The 26048-nt window shown below is 42.7% G+C and overlaps 1 protein-coding gene across 1 annotated transcript in view; it reads right to left on the bottom strand.

The window, feature by feature from the left end:
- Positions 1-26048, bottom strand: part of VWF (von Willebrand factor) — a 146536-nt gene that overhangs the window by 91016 nt on the left and 29472 nt on the right. The window contains exons 10-18 of the mRNA XM_054847069.1: positions 25978-26024; positions 21532-21668; positions 19795-19933; positions 19115-19215; positions 16011-16206; positions 14799-15014; positions 7721-7961; positions 6807-6901; positions 5343-5503 (exon numbers count right to left, since the gene is read on the bottom strand). Coding sequence (XP_054703044.1) covers positions 5343-5503; positions 6807-6901; positions 7721-7961; positions 14799-15014; positions 16011-16206; positions 19115-19215; positions 19795-19933; positions 21532-21668; positions 25978-26024 — 1333 coding nt within the window. The remainder of the gene's footprint in view (positions 1-5342; positions 5504-6806; positions 6902-7720; positions 7962-14798; positions 15015-16010; positions 16207-19114; positions 19216-19794; positions 19934-21531; positions 21669-25977; positions 26025-26048) is intronic.

Here is a 26048-nt window from a genome sequence, read left to right as displayed (position 1 = left end):
TGAATTTTTCCACAGTGTTCAGCAACACAGGTCACAATAGACTTGAAGGCCAGCCTCTGGATACAAAACTTGGAATTAAGCGTGTGGTTAGTAAAAGGAGGATTAGGATCTCTTCTACTTGCTCCCTCACACATTGACCTGAAGCTAGTCACAGCGTATCCCCAACTCTAAAAACTTAACAGACTGGTGTTAGTCACACATTACAAAGGTATGGCCACCATGAAGCTGAAGTGCAGCAACTGTTAATCCACTGACAAAGAGGGAAGACTACCTTGTCTGAACACTACAGAGTGGATGGGTGGGATTTAGAAAGCTGGACATAAATTCCAAAAGTGGACTTTGACCAGAAGACTAATTATTTTTGCTGCAAAACTCAACAGACTATGATTTTGTTAATAGCAACACACAATCTACTGGGCATATTGACACCACATCCAAAAGCTGCTATATCTGGCAGCACAGTGCCATGCTGTGTTACAAGTCTGTTGAGTACTAGGCCAGTCGCATTATTCCCAAACAGCTAGACTTTCTGTGGAAGTCTCTCAATCCATATAGCATTTAATAGAGGAGATCTAAGAGTCCTGAGTGCCTGAGGTGATGGGAGGCACAAGTGTTGGGGAGGCAACCACAAGAAAAGACACAGGTAATGAGAACACACCCTTATGATGATGCTCCTGAGAGCATGTCCATGGGATTATAAGTGACTGACGAGCTGATGACCCCCACACACAAACCCTTGAGGATCTGACAGAAATGTCCATCGTTTCCTTGCTCTGTCTTATTAATTGTTAAGCCTTGACAAATCTTGCAAAAGGAAGGACAATATTACAGATTTCAGAATCTTTAAGATTCTTCTCTCCTAAATTCTGCCATGATGGGGCTGAATTTTAATCTCTTGGTCAACACAATTTTGATGAGTATCTCACTATCAAGGGAAGCTCAGATTTTCACTCTGTTCCTCCTGCTACACCTGAGGGCTTCAGCAGAAAGTCAGCCAAAGGTATAAAGGAGTAAGGGATTAAGTAAAGGAAGTGGGTCAGATTAGAACCCACATTCTGATACGTTTTGACTAAAACAGCCTGTCACCATTTCTGTGTAACGACAAGTCAAAAACATGTTAGGACAGACCACTCAACATGTGCGGTTTTACACCTGACTTTTCTTTCTGATGTTAGCTGTATGCTTCTTACGTTTGTTTTATGAAGCATTATCCTTGGGCAGATGCACATACCAAAAAGCTGGTACCCAGTGAACACTCTGTCATGTTGTTATATAGAATAAGCTTACACTGAAGAATATACAACAGAGCTAGCAGGAAAAACAAAATAGCACTCTTAAGTTTCTGTTGAAAACAGTTTGGAAGATAAAACCCTTTCGAACTTTTCTGATGAAAATATTTAGGTTTGTTATGGGCGTTCTTTTTCCCCTTTTTCTACCAGCATATCATAGTTTTATAAATAGTTTTATTTCAGCAGTCACAATACAATAAAATGTTTCATTTCAATTTTAAACCTTAATTTTGCTTCAGTTGTTGGAAATTGAAAGAAATTAATTTTCTAGTTTTAGAATGTCTGAATTCTGGGCTTTCTGATTGTTCTGCTCCTCTTTTTCCCCAGAAAGGTGGTTAACACTCCATTTGTATATTTATTAATATTTTCCAATGGGAAAAACCTGGAGTGCAGTAAACTAATCTGAGAAAGCATATTTTTCCCCACACTTCTGAACATATGTTATGATTTATCTTTTCTGCTCTGCAAAAGGGTGACAAGTATGGAGAAATTCCTACCCTCCAGATGATCAAAGACAGAAAAAGAAGAATTACTTTTCATGGCATATTCAACATTTTTATTTTCAAGAAATCAAAACAATGTAAAATATTAAGACAAGATGAACAGGAAAAATTATTTTGCAGTTGAAATAAATTAGCTTTCATCTGCATTTTCTGATTGGGGAAGTAATTGATTGACAATTTCTCACCCCAGCAAATTTTCCCATTCAAATCTAGCCTACTGCAGTATCATGTTCATGAACAATCCTCAATTTTTTTAAAAAACAAATATCAGATATATAATTCAAAACTGGCAGGCATAATTTGTGCATACAGATTTCAGACTATGCATTGCTCTATTTAAGACTGGTAACTCAGCTAACTGATCTGTAAACATCTCTTTATATACATAGGGATAATGTTGCACTTAATTCCATATTATGCCTATATACTTGAAATTGTACCAGAGAGTTGTTTATATAAACTACATTTCTTTGATTGTTTGATAGTATGAACAATTTTAGGGAAGCAGGAAGATTAGGGGTTTTTGCTAATGAGTTATCCATGACCATTCATAATTTTTATATGGTACTGTACTGCAAAAGAAAAAATTGGAACAAGTTCTTCCAGAGTGATGATACATGCAAATATTTATCCCCATAAATGTTCAGCAATTTGTTACTTCTCATAGACATTCCTACAAACAGTAGCTCACCTCCATGAGTGCTTGTAAGTTAAACAGGGTTACAGAACACCAGCAAGGGAGGCTGACCAGTAAAAGAAATAGTAATATCTTTTTCCGGTCCCTTTATTGCTCAGCTCTGTTGGTACAAGTCTGGAAAAACAGAGACTTCATGACTCGGCAGCACTTTCCCTCAGTGTGCACAGAGTCTTTAAGGTAGAGAGAGGCAGGATGGAAAGGAGAACCTGGTCACCACCCCAAGTCCTTCCATCCTTTGCAAATAAGCACAAAGGCTCATTGCAGAACGCAGAAATAAGGAAAAAGCCTCCCCGAAACCATCCTGATTAGGTACCTATTGGAGATGAGGAGGAAAATGTTCTTTGGCAACAAGCTGGTTCTGTGGAACCACACGCCTGGAGTCTAATGCACAGCCAAGGGCACCCACACAATGAAAGCACCGAGCTCGATCCTGCCTTTGCATGGCCATGGTGACAACAAAATCACCTATATACCGGTTTCTCCCATTGTGGCTTTTAGAAATGCAAATCTCGCTATTTTTATTCCCTGCCACATGGCAAGTCAATGAGAACAAGCAATTATAGACTGAGGTTACTGGAAGATTGAACTATACTGTCATCTAGCGGACAAAGACCTTATTTTACTAGTTTAAAAAAAAAAAATACTGCGCCCGATTATTCTATCCAAATTCTGACAAACCATCTTCTTGAGTTCAGTGGTGTGTTTCACATCACTGCAGAGTCAATTGGAGTTTCCGATTCCAGAATGCCAAAGACTGTTTCTGCTGGCAAGAATTTTATAAAACGATTGTTTGAATGATTGTTCCAACCAACTGAAAAAGAATATGAAATTCTATACTAAAAATGAAGATTAATTGCTAGGAAGTTGATTCTGGGGGCTTGGGGGTGTTTCTCTTCTCCCCCCCTCCCCCCCCCCCGCTGAGCAGTTATCATAATTCGTTTTTCACTATTATCTCTGAATTGTACTATTAGCATATCCTGGAACTGAAAACAAATCTCAAGCCCCTTCACAAATCAAACTGGTCTGATTGTTATGTACAGAGAAAGACCTATTCACACTGGAGCTCTTGGAACTTTACAAGTACACAAACTTTCTTAAGTTCATTTATCACACCATTATTTAGGAGTATTCCTCTCTAAAAGGAAAGACATTTAAAAATTGAAATGTGAAAAGTAGCAACACTTGTTTAAAATTGTGGTGAAAATTTGCTCAATGTTGATATGAATGCCTTCAGATTATGTTCTGTATTTTTCACTTTGGACCTACAAAATACTTCACAAGTCTGAGATTTTGTCTACAGCTGGTGTTTTATTCTGCAGTATCATCTATTTAGATAAATGTGTTTATCAGCAAAATATGGTAGCAAAGTTAAAATACATGAATATTAATGCTAGAAATTACTGTGTTATGAGAATACTTTGTTTGTTTGTTTGTTTCCAGTAAGACAGTGGAATTTTGAGGGAGAAAACACCTGTACTCATACAGAAGCAGAAAAAATAACACTTCTTTATAAAAATACATGTTTCCAGGGAAAGTTAATTATTTTTTAAATGGAATTTAAACTAGTGGATGAAGTCAATTCATTAGAGCTGAAGCCTAAACATAAACATGCATCTCAACCCTAGAAGTAAAAATCCACACCTTCATTTGCTAACAGTCAATATTCAGTGCATATTAATCTAAGCCTGAACCTTGGATAGATATAAAAGAGTAAAAAAATAAAAGTTATCTTTTGCATTTCTAGACTTCCTGGGTTGCAGCATTTGAAAACATCTTGCTTTACCATATGCCCCTCTGAATCAGAAAACTACACCAGCACATCTTTAAGTACCACAGGTATCAAATAAAGTCTCACAATTGTAGAGTATTTTAGCCCTCAAACAAAATAAAGACACAGCCTCAACTCTCTTTTTCCAGCATTTATCAAGCATTTTCGTCTTGATCCCAGCAGTTTTCCAGGACAGAGAACTCAAAAGTGCCATTTACTTAACTTCATAAAGAGTGTACCATGTGCTCCACCTCTATCCTGTTCATGTGATGCCTGGGACTATACCCCCAGCCCCCAGTGAGATCCTGTGCACAACTCTTCACCTGCCCAGAGAACGTTACACAGCATTGAACACTGATGCTTTTTGCTGTTGCTCAGAGAACAGGAGCAGCAATCTGCTGTCTATTCTACTCCGTCTGCTTTTTATCAGGGCTCTAAATTTATATTGAGTTCACAGTCACTGGCTTAGCAAGTAACTATTTGCTATTTGCTCTATTTAAAAATGACTAAAGTAATGATTAAATTTGAGGGTTGCGAGGGAACATAACCCTGGACTCCAGAAAGCATTTCACCAGTGAAAAAAAGCATGCTCGGCACACCGTCTGCAACTCCAGGACACCCTCTGGTATTATCTTAGCAAATTTCATGTTCTGCATTCCTTCTGATGGGGAACTGTTGGTTGGTACAATGCACAGGAAGGCAGCAGCAGAGATGGAGACTTGACAAGGAAGCAAATAGTATCAGCAGGAGGGTTTGGCTGGATGTGGGGTGGGTATTTGGAGTATGGGTACCTGTGTACTTCTGTGTCTCTGACTAGGGATTGTTCAGCAAGACTCAGGAGGAGTTTGGGAGGAAAGTTGAAGGAAGACATAAACTGGTCTTAAAAAAAGTGGGGTGTGGCTTTTTGATTATCAATTACTATTACAAGCTAAACTTCATCTCCTATGCAGATATACTAATATACATATTTTAAACCAGCCACAATTTGGCAGAGTCAATACTTCACAATTGCATATTTCCAAGCTGCAAGAAGACTGCTGGTAGGAAAAAATGAAGGCAAAAAACCCAAAGAGGAGCCTGCTTACCATCCCTTTTGGACAGAGGCATCCAGATACGCAGCCATGGCTGATGCACTCCAAGTCATAATTCTGGCAAGTCTTGGCACACTCCAACCCTTCAGCTCTTGGGTTGTTTGTAGGACAGACAAATCTTTCCATGGGCGATCTGCACGTCAAGCTCCTTTTTACTTTAAAAAAATAAATTTACAAAAATTGCAATTAGAACTCAAGTATTGTTAGCACAGTATTTTTCTAAAGGATGGATCAACATTTTTATTAAAAATCTAATTTAGGATATAGAATGAAGCAATGTCATCACTCCACTATGCATGACATTGTAAAGCTAACAGTCCCCACTTCCCAATGAAATGACCTCAGTTAGGCTATCATAAAAGCATGTATTGTAATATGGAAGCAAAAGGAGTTGCACAAGGTTTCAATTCCAGATGGCACTAAGGCTATGAGCACACTTCAGTGTGAAACATATTTCAACCTGTAGGCAGAGTACACTATGGATATCAGAACAAAATCCATGTTCTGAGAAGCAACAGCACCATATATTACTGTATTTAGACTCACTTCCAACACGGAGTATAACTAGATGCGTGACTGTTAATAACAATGCCCTTAGCTTAAATACAAAGTTTGCAAACTCTTTGAGAACTCAGGTTCTGAAAGAAGATCAGAATTTCCCAAGAAACTCCAGGTTATTATTTTAAGTGATGCTAGAAATATGCATCTCTGAGGTTTTGTAATTGTTAACACACTAACATCAAGAAAATTATGTCTTACTAACATTACAAGAAGAGTTTGGTGAGATACACACACTAAGAAGGCTGCATCTGAAGGACAGTGGGGTTCAACCAGTGACACTATTACTGGTGGTCTACCAAGACCCCCTCTCCCATCACAATCCTGTAAGCTCCATCCATCAGTGGGGAACCTCAAAAAAAAAAAAAAATCCCAGAATACTAATGTCCTGTTCTCCAATGCAATGCCTAGCCTTGCAAGGCAGTTGTCAGTGTCAGGAAGCTTTTATGGCGAGATGCCTGGTGGCTGGAGGGTACACTAAGTGCTTAGCAGCACTCTAACCTTCAAGCCACAAAAAGCTTCGTCTGCACCAGAAAGGAGAACTTGCAACCTGCTAGTCAGAAGCAGAAGGTATAAAGCTGGCTAGTTACTGAAGTTGTGTGATCCTCAAATAGCAATCAAGGGCCTCAGATCACTGTCAAGGGACCCCTTAACCTCTTCAACTAAAGAGAGATTGCAGTGGCTAACTATAACTTTGAGAGGTGCGACACAATGAGCCCTGCACCCTCCCACGCAAACATCTTGTTCCTATTCTATTAAAAAAAAAAAAAATTAGAAAAAGACTCACAACATCACCAACCACTGCAACCTTTGGTACTTCTTCCCTACTCTAGATTACCAAGAGACTGAAGGAGCGGGGGGGAAAGAAAAAAATTATTAATTTTTTTAAAGCATACTAACTTCTGGCAGATGGCCTCTCATCAGCGAAAACATCTGGCAGGAAGGCACCAGGAACTCTGTTTGTACTGCAGCGCATGAAACCATTTTCACAATAGCTAAGAAAAACAAACAGAGCTTATATTTAACAAAGTGACATTTAGCTTTCACTCATGCTGTTGTTTTCAGACAGGCCCGCAGGGAACTTGTCAGAGCACCAAAACTACACCTCTCATCAGGGCTGATGTGTTGCTGTGTATTCACTGCGCTTATCAACCTTAAAGGCAAACCTTCCTTACGATAGTTGCAGTGATATACTAAGCATGGTAAACCAGCCGTATGCTACCCCTGTCCTGCTGAACCCAATGCATCAGTACCAGCATAAAGCTGGGCAAAATACTAGTCAGGTCCACTGTGGAGAGAGGTAAGGGACCACTTAGTGCCTGCAACTTATGACTTCTGTGGTAGACAACCCTGTTCCCAAAACTGAGCTTGCTAGGAGCCACCCAGCAATTACATTCCTACTCTCAGTGTACTGTTACTCAATTTAACAATTAGAAATGCTTTTTAACATTTGTATCTTTGATAGAGGTAATTAGGTTTTAATGTTTAAGAAATGTAATGCAGTACGTTAAAGTGACATTTTAAACATCTTTGAAGTAGCTATTGTCGGTAATTCAACTCCATTTCAAACTGGCAAGAACTGTTCACGGAACAGGGCTTAGTCCTTTTTTCTAAGATAGCATTTGAAATTATATGGATAGAGATGAAACAGCAAAACTCACCATTTGGTTTGTTGGAGGCAAAATCTTGCCCTCTTTTAAACTAGTTTCAGTGGAGGTAAAGGAACTGAGGAACTGAACCAGTTAACCACCTGGGCTATCCAAAAAAATTCTGAGTCACAGCATGTAGGGATGAATTATGAACACTGCACTTACCACATAGTGTAATGATCCGAAAAGACATCCTCTGGCTGGAAGATCTCACCATCATAGTAACAAGAGCAGTGGGACTTTGGCACGCACTCCTCATGCTCATCCAGGTAGTGCCCGGGGGGACAGTAGCATCCTTCCACACAAAGTTCATCACAGTCCTCATCTGGGTAGGACAGAGATCTGCAGGTCTGGTTGCATGGCGTCCCACACTGCTGGTACACTTGGCCTTCAGGACAGGTCATTGCTGTTGAAAGATGTGCACATCAGGGAGACTGGCATTTGATCCAAAGCCAACTAAAAGAAAAGCTGCCTAAAAAAGACTGGGAAGCTGGGGATAAAATGTATTTATTCAACTTATTCATCGATGGAGACCTGTATTATGCTGTCTCTCCTTAACTCTGCAGCACCAGCGAAGCCTACGGCACTGCTTATATATACACAAGCAAAACCTCACTATGTGCAGTTCCCAATAAATGTCAGGATTGGAATGCAAGCCCTGCAATGGAAATCCATCCACAAAAAACATCCAGTACAAAAAACACAGGCTGTGTCCAACCTCTGTTATTACTTAGATCTACAAGTTAGGAGTGTTACGAGTGTCACATTTTTTTCTTTTGCAACATAGTTAGGGACAATTTGGTCAAAATAAGTAGATGTATGTTTCTGCCTTGATAAGCAGGTGCTGCAACAGTTTAAAGGCTCACATCCCAGAAGCTCCCAGTGATTTCTGTGGCAACAGGGACAAATAATGAAGTCATTTAGTGATCATGGAGCCAAACCTTGGGTACTAACAAGTTTTGATGATTAATTCATTTTTATGGAGACCTAATTATGGCCTTTGGAGACATTTTAGCTTCTTTGTTTATAAAACCTCCACTTTGTTCTACAGCGCTGATTTTGAGGCAACCTCCTCGGCATACATCAGCATCGGCACTAGGTGGCAGCTATGACAACACATTTCAGAGGACGAAAAACAAGTTAGTATTATCAAGGGCTTTTAACAGGGGTCCTGATAAACAGAATTTAGAAAACCTGTCATCTGTAGCAATCTCCCAAAGCAAACGGCCAGAGTTGTAGGGTGATGAGGTAGCATGTTCAGTGGAGTGAGGGAAGCAGCTGCAAATAAAAGTTGGCACATTTGTACTGTGCTAAAACCAAGATCAAGGGGTTACAGCAAAGCCTTCCTCTTGTCATCCCTGCAGAATGATACAATAATCCCTACCCTGTCTTCTGTGAGCACAGGCCACCGGGAACCATAGCAGAAATGGCAATAAAACTATAGCAAGGCTACAGCCCTGCAGCCTCACATAGATGCTAGCAGGGCTGAGCTAACACTGCTAACAAAGCAAGGCCTACCTGCTAACCAATATCTAATGCTTACCTTCACAAAGTTCTTCTGAAATGAAGAATCACTTCTATGTATGGAAGAGAGGCATGGGTGCACCAACATCTCCCCAACTTCTCTTGAGGCACCTGAAGTCCCATATGGGGGAGCGTAAGCCCCTAACTTGAGGATCCAGCCCAGAGGCCTCTAGGGTGACTTGAAAACTTCTTTAGAGCAAAGATCTCCCAAATCTGGGACTTCTGCCCAAACTATTTAACATACCTTTCACAACACAGTCCAAGAAATTTATGGGTGCTCATCAACACAGTAGGCAAAGTAAATACCTCCTAACTCAGAAATAAACAGATGATAGATTCACTCACAGTTATAGGAGTCTTTGGCAGCTATTCACAGAACAGTGCTTCTAATTTACATAAACATGATCTTTGCAGTAGATCAAATACTGAACAGGCACAGCCGAGGGCTGAGGACTATTTTAAAAGCAACTTTCATCACTGAAGGCATGTGCAAGCAGGACAACCACGAAGCCTCAGCCAAAATTATGATTTGCTACACAGGAACCTCTGGAAACAAGGAACTAGTTTGGCAGATTTCAGCTGGGTACACCAGTTTACTAGAGTTTCAAGATTCAAACATGATAGGAGATGCCATCCAGAGGGACCTTGAGAGGCGGACCCGTGTGAACCTCATGAAGTTCAACAAGCCCATGTTCAAGGTCCTGCACATGGGTCAGGGCAAGCCCAAGCACAACTACAGGCTGGGTGAAGAATGGATTGAAAGCAGCCCTGGGGAGAAGGACTTGGGGGTGTTGGTTGATGAGAACCTCAACATGACCTGGCAATGTGCACTTGCAGCCCAGAAAGCCAACCACATCCTGGGCTGCATCAAAAACAGCATGACCAGCAGGTCGAGGAAGGTGATTTTCCCCATCTCCTTTGCTCTGGTGAGACCCTACTGCATCCAGCTCTGGGGTCCCCAGTACAAGAAAGACCTGTTGGAGCAAGTCCAGGGGAGGGCCACAAAGATCATCAGAGGGCTGGAGCACCTCTGCTATGAGGACAGGCTGAGAGAGTTGGGGTTGTTCAGCCTGGAGAAGAGAAGGCTCCAGGGAGACCTTAGAGCAGCCTTCCAGTACCTAAAGGGGGCCTACAGGAAAGCTGCAGAGGGACTGTTTTCAAGGGCAAGTAGTGATAGCACAAGGGGTAATGGTCTTAAGCTGAAGGACGGTAGACTTAGATTAGATGTTAGGAAAAAATTTTCACTGTGAGGGTGGTGAGGCACTGGAACAGGTTGCCCAGAGAGGTTGTGGATGCCCCCTCCCTGGAAGTGTTCAAGGCCAGGCTGGATGGGGCTTTGGGCAACCTGGTCTAGTGGAGGGTATCCCTGCCCATGGCAGGGGGGTTGGAACTAGATGACCTTTGAGGTCCCTTCCTACCCAAACCATTGTATGATTCTATAGTAACAGCCCAACATCCTGCCCTACTTTCTAGTCAGTGGTAACACTCCCTGCCCACAGGGACAAGTTTGCAGTGGATCCCTTTTTTAGATAAAGCTTTGTAACTCGTCTTACCTGTCTGTGCACTTACTAAGATTTTAGAAGCATCCCTATCTTTCCAGTTATGCTACTTAATGCCACGTTCACACTGCAAGTCCCAATCCTCTGGTCCATCATCTCTCAGCAACATCTATCTTCAATAGCAAAAAGGCGAGACAACTGACCTGGGAGGGGACCGTTGTCTGTACACTTTGTAATACACTGTCACTAAAAAAACCCAAAACATTCCATTATTGCCGGGAAAATGAGAGTAAAAGGCAAGGTGCATCTAGTCTCTATGAATGCCTGTTATAAAACCGAAACAGCACAGTGCTGTGCTCTGAAACTCAGAGTGTCCCAGGGATAAGATGGGAAATAGTGGGAAAGCGTTAGAAAAATGTGTATCCATCAGATAGTTTGCCCAGCTTCTTATGGGTGGGGTTTCAGCCCAGAGTGAAAGGGGCATAAATCCTAAGCAGTTTCTCAGGTAGTATAAGGTGAAAACACAATCACACCTAGGTCAGAGGCTCTGATCAATGACACAAGAAGTCAGGACTAGATTTAACACAGCTGCTCCACGAGCTCGAGCCAGCATGCTGAGCCTCACCATGCAATGTAGCCATCCTCAAATGCTACTTAGAGCCTGCTCTTAATTCCCTGCCCTGCACCCCAGCACTCATGGATCTATCCCATACAAATCCTCTCACTACAGCCATCGCAAAGACAATACACTACCCCACCACCATCACATTAAGGAAAACAGTGGCCTTATCAATAGGCCCTAAAACCTGAAGAAAGATCTAGGGACCTGTTGACTGATTCCCCTTTGCCACAAAACAATACATACATATATATATATATGTATACACGAGACATAGACTCATAGAATCATTTAGGTTGGAAAAGACCCTTAAGATCATAGAGTCCAACCATTAACCTAACACTGCCAAGTCCACCACTAAACCATCTCCCTAAGCACCACATCTACAGGTCTTTGAAATACCTCCAGGGATGGTGACTCCACCACTTCCCTAGGCAGCCTGTTCCAATGATAGACAACCCTTTCGGTGAAGAAATTTTTCCTAATATCCAATCTAAACCTCCCCTGGCACAACTTGAGGCCATTTCCTCTTGTCCTATCCCTTGTTACTCGGGAGAAGAGACCAACCCTCACCTGGCTACAACCTCCTTTCAGGTAGTTGTAGAGAGCCATAAGGTCTCCCCTCAGCCTCCTTTTCTCCAGGCTAAACAACCCCAGTTCCCTCAGCTGCTCCTCATAAGACTTGTGCTCTAGACCCTTCACCAGCTTCATTGCCCTTCTCTGGACATGCTCCAGCACCTCAACTTCTTTCTTGTACTGAGGGGCCCAAAACTGAACACAGTACTCGAGGTGCAGCCTCACCAGAGCTGAGTACAGAGGGATGATCACTCCCCTAGTCTTGCTGGCCACACTATTTCTGATACAAGCCAGGATGCTGTTGGCCTTCTTGGCCACCTGGGCACACTGCTGGCTCATGTTCAGCCAGCTGTCGACCAACACCCCCAGGTCCTTTTCCCCCAGGCAGTTTTCCAGCCACTCTTCCCCAAGCCTGTAGCATTGCATGGGGTTGTTGTGACCCAAGCATAGGACCTGGCACTGAACTTTGTTGAACCTCATACAGTTAGCCTCAGCCCATGGATCCAGCCTGTCCAGACCCCTCTGTAGAGCCTTCCTACCCTCCAGCAGATCAACACTCCCACCCAACTTGGTGTCCTCTGCAAACTTACTGAGGGTGCACTTGATCCCCTTATCAAGATCACTGATGAAGATATTAAACAAAACTGGCCCAAATACTGAGCCCTGGGGAACACCACTTGTGGCCAGTCGCCAACTGGATTTAACTCCATTCACCACAACTCTTCAGGCCCAGCCATCCAGCCAGCTTTTTATATGCATGTGTATGAAAGAGACAGCTCTTCACAGTATGGTCTATCTGCTCCTTCTGTGTAGCATGAAGGGATTGGCTCTGCTGCTTATTCACAGTGGGCTGCAGGGGTAGGAGTCAGGTCTTAGACAATCAGACTGCAACTAGAATAATTTCAAAGATGTGGGAGATGAACGTGCTTGTTAGCTTGATATGCAGCAGAAATGCTGCGCCACACTAATGACTTACCTCCCTGCCATTTATTCACTTCAAATCAGGCAAACCAGTTCTGTCAAGTCATTTCCCAAGAAACTGAATCTCCGTTGACCAAGCCAGGAGCAGAGCACTTGTTCAGTGCACTGGGCCATCAGCACAAATTACACAACCTGCACATTCACATCTCAAGCCCATTAAAAGAGGGATTGTTCTCCTTCATATGACAGGAGATGTCTGAAGCATCAGGATTATTTAATGGGGGCTGATGGATCTGCAATCAGGGAAATCATCACTTTATGAGAGCATAAAGCGATCCGTAATGCACAGAGAGGAGGAAGCAGCTCTGCACTATTAAAGATTAATTGTGAAAATTGACTTGTTCAATTACAGAAAGAACGATGGTGCATTATCGCTGCTCTTTCTTTCAGCCTCCAGACCTGCACATTTTTAAAAGGATTTTTATTACATTACTGTTCCACTATCTGAACATTTACATAAATTAGGTAAAATATTATGAAACCATGCAGCCGTTTAACATAAACTTGTTTTGTTCTCATTCGCAGTAAATAGTCTCTAGCCTGCCGAAGCTGCAGTCACTGACCTTACAGGTACAGACCCTACCAGGTGGAAGGCCAGTGACCTCTCTCTCCCTTCCAGTTTCTGCACATTCAGTTTATAAATCTTTTTCCCACCCTTTCTTTGGGAAGAAGTAGCAGGGCTACCAGGCATACATGCTTTCCCCCAACATTTTCAATTGTCTTCTTTCCTTAATAGCAAAGTCTCTCAGGAAAATGGAAAAACATCCATTTCACAAATATTTATAGGGAAAAGCGTGTCCACGTTCCATTAAAATTCCATTGCAATGGATTTTTTCCTACCACATTGACCTAACAGAAAAAGAAAAGAAGTAAAAGATGTTGTCTCCTTCTGCTCCAGCTTCTTAGAAGTTTGGCTATTAACCTTGCACTGGACTGAAAAAAAAAAAAATCTTATTCTTTCTGTTATCCCACCTCTGTAACCCAAACCTGCAGTCTGAATTTTCATTCTATCCTCTTGCAACATCTCATCTTTTAGATTGCAAGCTTTTGAATCAGGGTTGCCATTTATTTCAAGTGGAATCCTGCAAACAATCCTCAGGGGAATTCAAAACTCAACTCTTAAGAGTCAGCAAGAGTTAAGCGTCTACACAAAATACCATGGACAAAGCTCTTCTTTGCCTAGCTCAGTGGTGCCACCCACAGTCTGTTGATCAAAGTTCAGGCTCTCATCTTGAACCAGCTGCCACATCATACTAGAATTTACAAGAAGGAGGAAAGGAGCTCATATGTGGTTAGCAAAATGATGTTCACCCACAAGCTGAATGGTGTACACGAAATGAGATTTGACATAGATCTCAAATCTCTGCACTGACACAGTGATAATCAAACTGCTAAGACAGATAGATGCCAGAGAAGTGGAATCTCCATCCTTGGAGATACTCAAAACTTGTCCAGACAAGACCCCAGGCAATCTCCTGTAAGTTAGCCCTGCTATGAGCAGGGATTGTACCAGAAGACTGCCAGAGGTCCCTTCTGATACAAGTTTGTCTGTAGTTGTATGATTCTGTTCTATTATACCACTTGACGAAGTACCTGCCATTGTGCTTCCTTCATACCCTCAACTTCAGCTAAAGTCAGGAGTCACTGACAAGTTCAAGAGCTGGGAATCTTGGGCCTTGAAAGGACGAGGTACCAAAAAAGCAATTCACACATTACTACAAAGCACTTGGAGATTCCCTCCCTGTGATATTCAGAAAGTTTCCAGGTGAGTAGCTGAAATTTCAATACAGCTGAAACTGGAAATCCAGTCAAAAATGCTGCCGAGTATGTCAGATGACTACTTCTCTCCCCCAGTGCTGAGCAGTCTCTGTGAACAGTTTTGCATTCTTGCTAAGTGGAGAAAAGCTATAACCTCTCATCATTTTCCATAAGAAATATTTAGCACCTTGCAGAAATCATCTCATTCTAGATTTTTGATCTGACATTGCCAAGAAATTCCTTCAAGACAACTAAAATAAGCGAGTTTTAGGAGCATTTCACTTACGGCAGAAGTCAGGTTCTCTCCACTGGACCAGGACGCTCTTCCTAGCACAGGCTGCTGCGTAATTGGCAATAGCAGAGCACAGACAATCCTTGCCATTGGAGCAGGAGCAAACATCAAAGCGGCAGTTCTTCACATAAGGAGTGGGGCTGACTTCATGGTGACAGGGTTCAAACGCAGAAGACATCAGAATTGAGCAGGAGTCCTCAGCATATTTGGCTAAAAAGAGAAAAATTACATGCTTGCACCGAATCAATCAGTGGCTTTCAAGAAAAGCTAGAAGAGCCACAGTAAGCATTTTCTTTTGTAAAAAAATAATAATAAAAAAAAATTACAACCAAAATACACAGAAGAATAAAATAGGATCAAGTAGGCATAGATAGCATCATAGCTCATAGGTCATGAGCTCTACTAAAAGAATAATATTTCACTAGTAAAACAAATCAAGGAAAAACAATGCTTTTATATTGTTACCACTATTTCTGGTGCTGTACTTCCTTTTACAGGACCTCTGCTTTCTGCTCATTTTTGTATTTTCAAAATTAACCCTTCTAGGCTGCATGACGCTCACAAAACTACAGTGCCTGCTCTGATCTACAGACATAATTTCCTGTGTGCTTGCTCCTCCCAGAAATCAGAGTTTGCTGTAATACCTGGGACAAGAAAATTGCTCTGAGAATTTCTCCCCATGTCCAACCAGGACAGCTAAGCAGTATGGAGGGAAAGAGGAAGGCTGTCTGTGTGATGCAGTAAAAGAAGAGACATAAGGGATCAGGAAAAGTCTGTAAGGTGTAAGTACAGAGGGGTGAAGACGACAGGTGCTTTGTCCACCCAGAGCATGAACATAGTATTGCTATCACTTGAAGAGTAGTTTCAGTGGCACAAGTTTGTGCTGTGGCTGTGATGGTCTAAGTCTGACTGTGGTCCAACCTGAACAGCAGCATGCTCCCACATTACTGATTTTTTTGTTTTCAATTTTCACAAAACATTACATTTTCCTTAGGAAGCCTGCATCAATCAGTGTCTCCCTGTTTGTTCAGGGGGTTGTGTTGGTTTTTTCTTAAAGAGAGATTACAGCCACCCTGCTGGTAATGTAAGCAACACTAGCTTCTTCTCTTTGTCTTTATTTTTCTTTTATTTATTTTTATTTTTTATTGTTATGTAAAATGGAAGAGCACAGTTTGCTGTACGTTAATTTTGGATGGAGTTCAGTACCTAAACGAGGATTGAGATTGCAGGGGTCACTGTCTTGTTTTGACAAGTCTTGGCAGTCTGCGTTGAGCTTCCAAGAGTTTCCAAAATCTTCCAGAAGAGCTTCCACCATGCCAGAAGGTGTAAGAAAATCATCCCCTTGGTTACCATTGTAATTTCCACACAGCCCGCACATCCTTTCGGAGTAGACTGGAGACAACTGAGGAACACAGCATTAGCCTGGTTATCCTTCAGAATAGGTCACCACTGTATAGCAAGATCTTCTAAAGAATGAACCATAGACAATTTAACAATCAAGGAAATTCTCAAGTACACATTAAAATACTATAGACACAATTTCATTGTACTACCTTTTCAAACTTCTAACAAAATAGCTATTATTAGTAGCAGCAGGATAATTTTTGCATGGTACAACGATAATTTCAGATGGTAACTGAAGGTGACTAGAAGAAAAATGGCTTACTTTTGTGGCCTGATCAGCACTCCAGTTTAGTCTTTCCCTATTTTTCCCCTTCATTCATATAAACAAACAGCACAACAGTGGGAGATGCATTTTTTAATACAGTGAGATTATTATATTTCCAATGGTAATTTGGGAAAAGATAGGGCACCTGAAACCATTTCACATTTTAAAAGTAAATTTGAAGGTGAAGAAAATTTAAACAGATTGTTTTGTCACAAAACAGAGACAATGTTGGAAGAGTTGTTGCCCTCAACATTAAGGACCATTAATAAAATAAGGAAGAGACTACTACCCCTAAAGCTACATTACATCACGTTACAGCTTCCTCCTGCCTAGAGAAACTTATGACGCACTAAAAGCAGTATTGTAAACAACCCACATATAGCAGATGTACTTTTCACCCTGCCTTATTCTTACTGCAAATCAATGCACATCTGAAATGTGAACCTAAACTTAGAGGTAAGGAGGGGGAAGTCTCCTAAGCAACATCCGTAACACAAAGGCATCAGTATCTTTCTTTCTAGTAGGAACTGTCAGTTTCTATTAGAAGTAAAGATCTGTACACCACAAGTACTACCAACTGTCCTCCGGAGCTGACTCAGTGCCTTAATGCTACAGCTGCTCTCTCTAGCACTCATTTACTAGACCACTACATTAGTCAGGTTGGCAGAAGTAATCTGTGAAACAGAACCAAAAAAGCTAGGAAAACACATTTTTGAAGAAAAATGGTTTTCTGTAAAATTAAAAATAAAAAACATTCTCCAAAATATAACCTAGTACTATCCTCCCTTCGAACACACGGTCAGAGAGGAGATACGGAGCATCAAAAGGAACACACGTGAATCATTAGAGGGTACGTATCTTTATTACTGCAATGGCCAAGGAAGATACTTTTTCATGTACTCTGCAGATGGACAATCACTCATACAAATCTAAATTCTGACATATTTTCAAGTGGAAGCTCAAATCACAAATATCAAGTGGTCACAGAAAAGGGAGCTTTCTTGAGGAACACAGAAAGAATTTTTACCAGAAGTCTGGCCAAGGTAATGGACGTGTATCACTTCCCCCAATTGTCAGAAATACTTGGCAACAGGTCAGTCTACAAATCCAGCATAATTTAACTCTCCAAAAGCAATTAAAAAGGTGCTTTAGATACCCAGCAAGGGAAGGAGCTCAGAGCAGAACTGAATAAACGCAGATGATTAGAGAAACTTCCACTGCTTTTATGGGTAGAGGATCTGGAGCAGAAAATTAGATTTGTTTTAACTGTAATAAAGAATTTGCCAAGCTATACTGGTCTCTGACCAGGGAGAAAAATACTTTGAATACTGAGGAAAGACAAAATTTCTGAGATATGCTAAGGGACTGAACTGAATTATTCTCAGCCTAAAAACAACTTCTAGGACCCTTGGAGCACTGAGATACAGGCTAGATAGACATAACAAAAAAACCACTGACGCTTTCGAAAGTTATTCAAGACCTTTCTTCTCTGTTGTCTTTTCAACTCCTGTACTCACTTCTGAGGTAACTTTCATGAACCTTTACTCTGTGCCAGATGTGATATTTAAGTCAGATTTTGGGGCAGGCAAGGAGAGTACAAAAGCAATGCCATGGTTCAGAATTGGCAGCGTTCACTGCTTGGTAGAAACAGGAACCCCAGGAAAACCAGCTCTCTTGAAAAAAATCTTCTCAGTGAGCAAACACACCCCACACAGAGCCCAGCTGCAGAGGCCCTATTACAAGTGGGACTCAAAGGCAGCAGGGCTGTGGTTAAGTACCCATCCATGCAAACACGGCAGGAGCACACAGGTCTGCAGCTGCCCAGCATCAGGCGGGATTACATCCCCCTGCCTTAGCACCATAGCCTGCAGGTCATCACGCCAGGAAGCAATGCTACAGGTGGACTCACACACCTGAGGGATGGTTTATCAGCTATCAGGAGACTATTGCACAGCAAATAATCTCCTCCCCTTCCCTCACAGGTTTTTCTGTGCTGCAACTCATTCTGCAGCTTACAACATATGCACACACAAAAAAGTTGTTTATGTAAAGCTTTACATTGTTGCAGCTAGACTGCTTCCCTTGCAGCTCATTTCTTTTAAACCTGGTTTGGGTATTTCTACACTCCACTGTGGTCTGCAGCACAGACAAACCCTAATTGTTAATCAAGGGTGACTTTAAACATTCCTCATAGTAGAAGGAGCATGCAACATATCTTGTATGAGTTAATTGATTTTTCCTGGAAATTATGAGTAACCGTGTCCCTGGAGCCATATTCTTCCCTTATTTTGTCATATGAATCCATTGCTATAGACAGGACAATCAAAGCAAATGAAAGCAAAAATCCAGTTTGGAGGGTATCTGCTGAACAAAACACAAAACTATTCACGGTTAATAATGGCTGTAATTGCACAAAAAAGAAAGGAAAAAAAAGCTGCCACGCTGCTGTGGGATGAAAATGTTTATTTCTGGAATACAAAAGGACCCGTATATTGCTCCGGGGGTAGCAAAAGAGAATGGAATTTCTAACATGCAACACAAAACAATTTCTCACTTCAGACAAGAAAATCTTTGTACATGTTTGGGTGGGATGAGAGAGGGGGCAAAAAGGCAGAAATAAAAGACAGAAAGAAACTCCTACCTTCACTAGGAGTTCACCATGACCGTCCCAGTCAATCTGCAAATCTTCCCCATAGGTAAGGTGAACTGAAGTCCTCACCACACGCTGGATGCGGAGGGCACCTAAAGACAACCACAAAGTGTCAGTCAGTCAAGCTAGGATGCGGTTGGGACTGCTGTGTCGCACTGAACAGGCCAACAGAGTGGGTGCCACAGAGCAGGGACACGCAGGTCTGCCAAAGCAAGGGGTGCCAGCAGTGCCCACTTCACACTTCCCAAGCTTTGTGCCTGCTCAGCAGTTTATAGCTGCGTGAACTTGTCCATAGGCTCTGCTTTAAGGCACTCAGGAGCCCTAGAAGAGGATACATGCGTGTTCTGCAAAACCTTGGGCATTAACAGTGACATTTTGCACTGGAGGGATTTCAAGCTTCTGGATAAAAAATAGTAATTTCAAAAAGCATAGACCAACAGTAGTTTTCAATATCGCATCTCAAATCCAGACCAGCTGATTTTAAAGGAGCTGAGCCAAGATGTGTTGGCTGCACGGAGAGAAGCCAGAACGACAGAGCTTCTAGGAGAGGCTGCAAATGAGAATTTGGTATTGGAAACACTTTTTGATTGAACTGGGCTAAGGCATGCCAGAAAGCACTAGTAAGTAGGACCCTTTCAGTGGCTGGCCAGAGTTAGACTATGCAAACACACCTTGTATCAAAGGGATCTGTATGTCTTGTCCATTCAGTGAAATTCCTCCTCCATGTTTCATTTTAATGAGGCTGTTGTCCATATCCCGGATTCGGACAGAAGCTGAGCGAGTGCATACTGCATCGGGATCATCTGCACACTACAGAGAAGGGAAAAATTTGCCTTGAACCTTAAGCTTTCACTTTATTGGCGACTTAGCCCCAGACTTCCAAAAGGCATTTCAGCATCTAATTTGGGAGGTGTTAAGTGTCTTGATGGTTTTATGGATCTAGTTTCTGCATCCCACAAATATCAGGCTGGCAGCCTTTCTTCCATTATCCCATTAACCACGCACCAGGGAGCTACCCGCAGCTCCTTGTCTCAGAGCCTGGAAAGCAATCCGTAGGCGTTACACTGGACCCCCGGGAGCAGTCCACACCAGTGACCGGCATCCATCCCCTCCGACTGCGGCAGGGGCAGGAAGGGCACGCTGCCCCACACAGCCTGTCAGGCCGGGAAACAGCTGTGTGGTTCGCACTGCCCGAGACTCTTGTGCTATTGATTTTCCCCGGCTGTGGGTTACGCGCAGATGAAGAACAGGGATTGCAGGCCCCAGGGCCTCCTCCCTGGTTTCGAAAGGGAAGTTTCAGTGGAAACCCGTTCTGCAAGTTCCCAAGCACAGATGACCTCAGAGCTGCAGTATCAGAGCTTTCTAATGTTGGATACAGACGTAAATGGTGCATCACACCCTGTTTGTCCAAAGCCTGTGACTTCTCTCTTGCTATGTCCCACAAGGCAGGCTGATACACTCCCCTTCACCATACTTCTCCCTGCCTTCAGTTCTTCTGTTCCCCTTCCCTTCCTTCCCCTCTGCTTGATTCAGTACCCTTTTCAGTCTCCAGGTTAGTTCACCTATTCCTATGCACAACTGGTTGATTAATTTCACAGAGTCACAGAATGGTAGGCATTGGAAGGGACCTCTGGAGATCATCTAGTCCAACCCCCCCTGCTAAAGCAGGATCACCTACAGCAGGTTGCACAGGATTGCATCCAGGCAGGTATTGAATATCTCCAGAGGAGGAGACTCCACAACCTTTCTGGGCAGCCTGCTCCAGTGCTCTGTCGCCCTCACAGCAAGCAAGTTTTTCACGACCGGGATAACCTGGATGTGAAATCCCCTCCAGAGTCTCCTTCCCTCCCCACTCTGGCCTGGCTCCCTTTCCTGCCTCTCCCCAGCCGTCTCCACTCGCTGACCTCCATCTGCCTTTCTCACGTCTATCGGGGGAGATGGCAAAAAAAAGTCAGGAGCTGCTGACTGGCTAGTCAGCAACAGAAATCACCATGACTCAATGGAAAGCAACCCAAGGCACTACTCTGCCAGCACGCCCTACTCAGTGTCCGAGGAAATGTCTTTTCCCGGGGCGTTAGCCGGGCACCGGCCTTCAGGGTGCTCTGCAAGGGGCACACCCTCATGTGCATGTGTTTGTTCAGCTGGCAAAGAGGCGGTGAGGGCTCGTTCTCCAAATCTCATTACGAATCTCAATCTCCAGGTAGGCTCCTGGGAATGGCAGCAAGGAGAAGCAAAACACTTATTAACTAAGGAGAAAGACTCCATCTGTTATTTAAACTAATTATTTCATAGGAAAATTACTTTTGTTGGCCTGTGCATCTGCAATTCATATCATACTCCCACAGCCCTTCCCATTCTCCCAAGAGCATGTGCAGAAGCACACAGGCACCGGCCGAGGCTGCTGTTACCTGCATGGTCTCGATGATCACAGAAAAGGAATTTTCCACACAGTCCTTGGCAAGTAAGTACTGACAAATCCCGCTGAAGGTGAAATACTTGTTGTCAAAGCTTTTGAAATGGGACTGGCCGGTGACAGAGCACTCTCCTGAAAAATGCAGAGAGCCATTAATCACCTCAGTGCCAGCTGGGAGCAAAATCCTGCCTGTCCCTCCCAAGCCACTGAGGGGGAAGAGCAGCCCAGTGGAGCAGGTTGCACAAGGCCCAGGTCCCCTGCAGACCAGAAAGCACCGGAGAGATGCTTATCTCACTGTTTATTCCTGTAAGTCATTACCCATAGTAACAGCGGCGCCAACAAAAGCTAGGGAATATGGTATAAGTCACACTTGGGAGCTGAAATTCATGCCTACGGAAAGGCCTATATAATGTTTCAAACAGAGGGTCACGAGGACATCAGCAAACAGCTCAGCTCCTTGCACTGAAGTGGATTTGATTCTTCTGTAGTACACACCTCAGTGGCCCTGGAAACAGCACAGTCACTCAAGCTCTCTGCAGGCAAGGTCATACCTAGTACCTAAGCGATGGGTGCTGGTGGCACTAACCAATTGTAAACAGCAACCCATGCTCTCTTTTGTGTAGGAGCTGAGTTTCCCTCTTTATACAATGGGGAAACTGAGGCACAGAGAGTGGAAGTACTAATACCTAAAACTGGCAGAGCCAGGAAAGGCACGCAGGATTACCCAGCATTAGTCAATTAGTCACACGCTCCACGCAATGGGCAACATGTCCTCTTCACCCCTATGTAGGTGCAACATCTTGACATAACACACTTTAAATCCACTTTTGCTCAGCCTAGTGGGGCAAATCTGCACCCATGGAGCTGGCTGCAGAATGCAGGCATTTCTACAGAGTTGGAAATCAAAATTTGCAACAAAACTTGCTGGACTCTCACTCCTGCTCTGCTCTTCTTTTACAGAGGTGCCTCATTCTCAGTCTATGTTTCACAGTTGCATCCTGCCAGATTGTGAGCCCTCTCTTTGTCTCTCTACTGGTGTTTTGAAAGCATTGCAGTATGGTTTTATGAAGGCAACAGTGTCTGAAAGCCTTCTTCACAATGGCCTCCTTGAACACAGCCAAAAAAAAGTGTTTATTCCTTTGTTGGAATACCAATAAGTTATTCTAACATTAAAGTAAAAATACCTTATCAGAACGAAGAGCTGGAACACAATCTTGGCTGGAGTTATTGCAAGGGCAGAATTGATGGTGGACTTTACTCTGAACTTAATTAACTTATATGAAGTTAAAAATAAATCCATAGTTACAAGAGCTACATCTAAAGTTCTTACACAATAATGCAAAAGTCTAGCTTGTCTACACTTCTACTATGAAAAGAGGCTATTTAAACACATCAACGTTTTAACATGTTTTGGTGAGATGTGACTTCTCATTTCCAGGAAGGCAGCGTTCAGATGCCACAACTAGTATTTAGAACTCTGTTATGCTAGGGCCTCTGCAAACACATAGGAAGGCTCCAGCTCCACAGAGCTTGCAAAGAAATTCTTTCATATGAGAAGAATATTACACTTAGAGGTAGTTCCACAGAAAACAAGGTGGGCAGAGATCTCCTTGTTGAGAACAAAAGTCAGGTGCTGGGCCCACACTGGCAATCCACTGACAAAGGATGGAAAAAGGTTAAATATTACAAGCTGACGGGTAAACCCCAGCAGTTATTCTCTCTGCACTGCCTTTGAGTCCCACAGAAGCTCTGTCTCATGAACGCCAAATGAAAATTTCCCTCTTCAACATATTGTCAGTGTTAACCATCTTAAATCAGCCTGTGCTGAAGAACACCACCACAGATCCTGAGGATTCCCAGCCTTGCACAGCCCTAAGAGAAGTCCAGCACTTGCTGGATGTTTGTCTTCCCCTGGAGAGTGAGGTGGCTTGGTATTTTGGAAGTCCTATTTTCTGTTCAATTAAGCTTGGACAAAGGTAAAACAAGTGTTATTCTACTCAACTTCAGAGTCAATTAACTGGCTATCAGATGTGGAGAACAGATTTAAAGAAAACCAGGCATAACCCACTACATTACACCGCAGTTTGATTTCCAGGGCGTTCTCTGCAACTAGGAACCAACAGGACAGGTTTGCAGCGTGGAGACCTAAGGACTGGTATCCCAGACAAGTCCCAGCCCTTTGGCATTGCTCCTGAAAGGGAAATTTCTTTCCTGCGGCAAAATCTCTTCTTATGGGTCCCTCTATCTACTCCATTTGGTGTAATGCATCCCCTGAGATTTCCTGAAACCTACTGCCTTCATAATTAATTTAATTATGATATCAGCTTGAGAGCTTCTTGCTAGTGCCAGCCAGTTATTGCTGGTTGGCTGACACAGCACTGCCTTCTGAAGCACCACCTCCAGCTGTGTACCCAGCTTTATCACCAAACTTACAGCTAGGCAATTCATTCCCTCAATATAAAAGAAACCTTTCCTGACAAACAGGTTGGTAAAAAAATAATGGAACTACCTTGAGCTTATGTGAGTCTAAGTACATAAACTTTCTGTGAGACATGATTTTAGAACTATTTCTTGCAAAAATAACCAACCAACAATAAAAAATACACTGTAATATTGCTTCAAATAGAGACAAAACAGGATAGGCAACAATATAAACTTGGCTACTGTTCCTATCAAGTACTGCTACTTTAGGAGGCCTTGCTGCCCTCCCACACTGTCTCAGTACAGTTTGTAGATGTTAGCAAATACATGTACAACAGCTGCACTTATACCACCTTCAGTCTTGTACAAGCCTAGATGAAAAGTGACTTGTATGTGTTGGCTGAAGGTCTAAAAATAAGCTGGTTTTCTTTTTGACTTCTGCTCATTCTGCAGAGCTTCCCAATTCAGAAAAAGACAGTAATGCTATAGTCCCTCTTGCACAAATCTGTTTGCAAGCCTCAATACTAGGCTTATCTTCAATCCTATAATCACTATGAAGAAAACATGGCTGGAGTTGAGGATAAAAATTTGGCCCACATAATATTCATAGTAGCCCAGAAAACAAGGACATTAAGAGCTATAACCTAGGTCAAAACTGAAGTTAGAAAAAAAAACATATTTCTCATTTGTAAACATGTTGTTGACCGTTAGCTAAAAGACATAACAAATCAGCTGGGGCTGTGTCCTTGATTCTGTGTTTTAGACAGTGAGATTCCCTGCACTTGGAGAGATCTTAGTGAACACCACAAGCATGGAGCTTCTCACAGTCCCACTTGGCAGAGCTCACTAAAAATGTCATTTCTATCTTGAACATTTGCATAAACACCCCCTCCCCCCCTTTTTTTTCTGCTGACATTTTGGGGCAAAGTACTCTTTCAGTCTAAAGCAGGAGGAAGTAGAATATCGATGGGTCAGGCTAGATTACTGTTAATAGAAAGACAGACTTTGATAGTCATTTTAAGACAGTTGTAATTATCCTAATTTGTGAGGATCGCGCAGTCTCACCTAAAAAAAAACCCCAAAACACCCAAAAAAACCCAAAACCCAAACAAAAATCAAAAAACCTCACACCAAACCCAAAAATCTGCTCTGTCTTTTCCTGTCCTGCCATAACTCCAGTCTCCTCCTCATCCCTTCCACCCTCAGTTCCCAAAAGCAGGGAGAACAAACAAGATAAAGAGTTGTGCTGTCTCCCTGCAGACTCCTATGCACAACGCAAGCAGAGTCAAATGCTGTTTCAGGTCAAGCAGGCCTTTCCATGGCTGAACATAGTGCAGGAACTGAGATGGGGATGGGTCACAGAACTAGCAGGAGGAAATAAAACAGGCGGTGCTTTGCTGGCCAACACACAGCATGAAAAGTCATATTCCCCCTGTAGGCAAAAAACTGGGACAGCAGCCACCAGTACCAGTGAGTTTGGGAGGCAGGTAGGGTAGGAGGAACACCTGCCTCTCCAGTCTGCCACCACCCACAGAAAGCAGGGTAGCCACCTTCTCCCCAGGGCTGTAGCTCCTCCACCAATAGGGCCCAAAGACATGGAGTATCAAGAGTGACCCATTCTACTTCCAGTACTTCAAATTATCCCATCAACAAAAGCATGCTAATTCAGACAATCAAATAGGGAATGGTAGCTGGTCAAAGAAACCCAGCAGTGTTCCTCTTCCTGAAAGCCAATCCTCTGAACATACAGACCCTTACAACTTGGTAAACTAAGTAATGAAAAGAGGAATATTCTTCTCACCAAACAGGATTTTTCATTGCTACACATAAATCATACAGCACAATGTCTGGTTTGCCTTACAAGAACATAGAAGTATGAGCCCATCTGGCTTGTACTGGAGCAAGCAAGAACAAAGACAGATTACGTTGTTTTTCACACAAAAAGTTAAGTGGGATGTGAGTGGTAGGGATGTAGGCAAGGCTTACTTGTCAAAACCTGAAAAGAGTAGAGCCAACATACCTGGGCATTCCCCATTGCTGCAGATCCAGGTGCCACGTCGACAAATGCTAGGAAACATAGCATGACAAGTT

The sequence above is a fragment of the Grus americana genome, chromosome 1 (genome assembly GCF_028858705.1).
Source record: "Grus americana isolate bGruAme1 chromosome 1, bGruAme1.mat, whole genome shotgun sequence".
NCBI classification, from domain to species: Eukaryota; Metazoa; Chordata; class Aves; order Gruiformes; family Gruidae; genus Grus; species Grus americana.
Note: the sequence above shows the minus strand (reverse complement) of the source record. Positions and strands in the feature narration are given on the sequence as shown.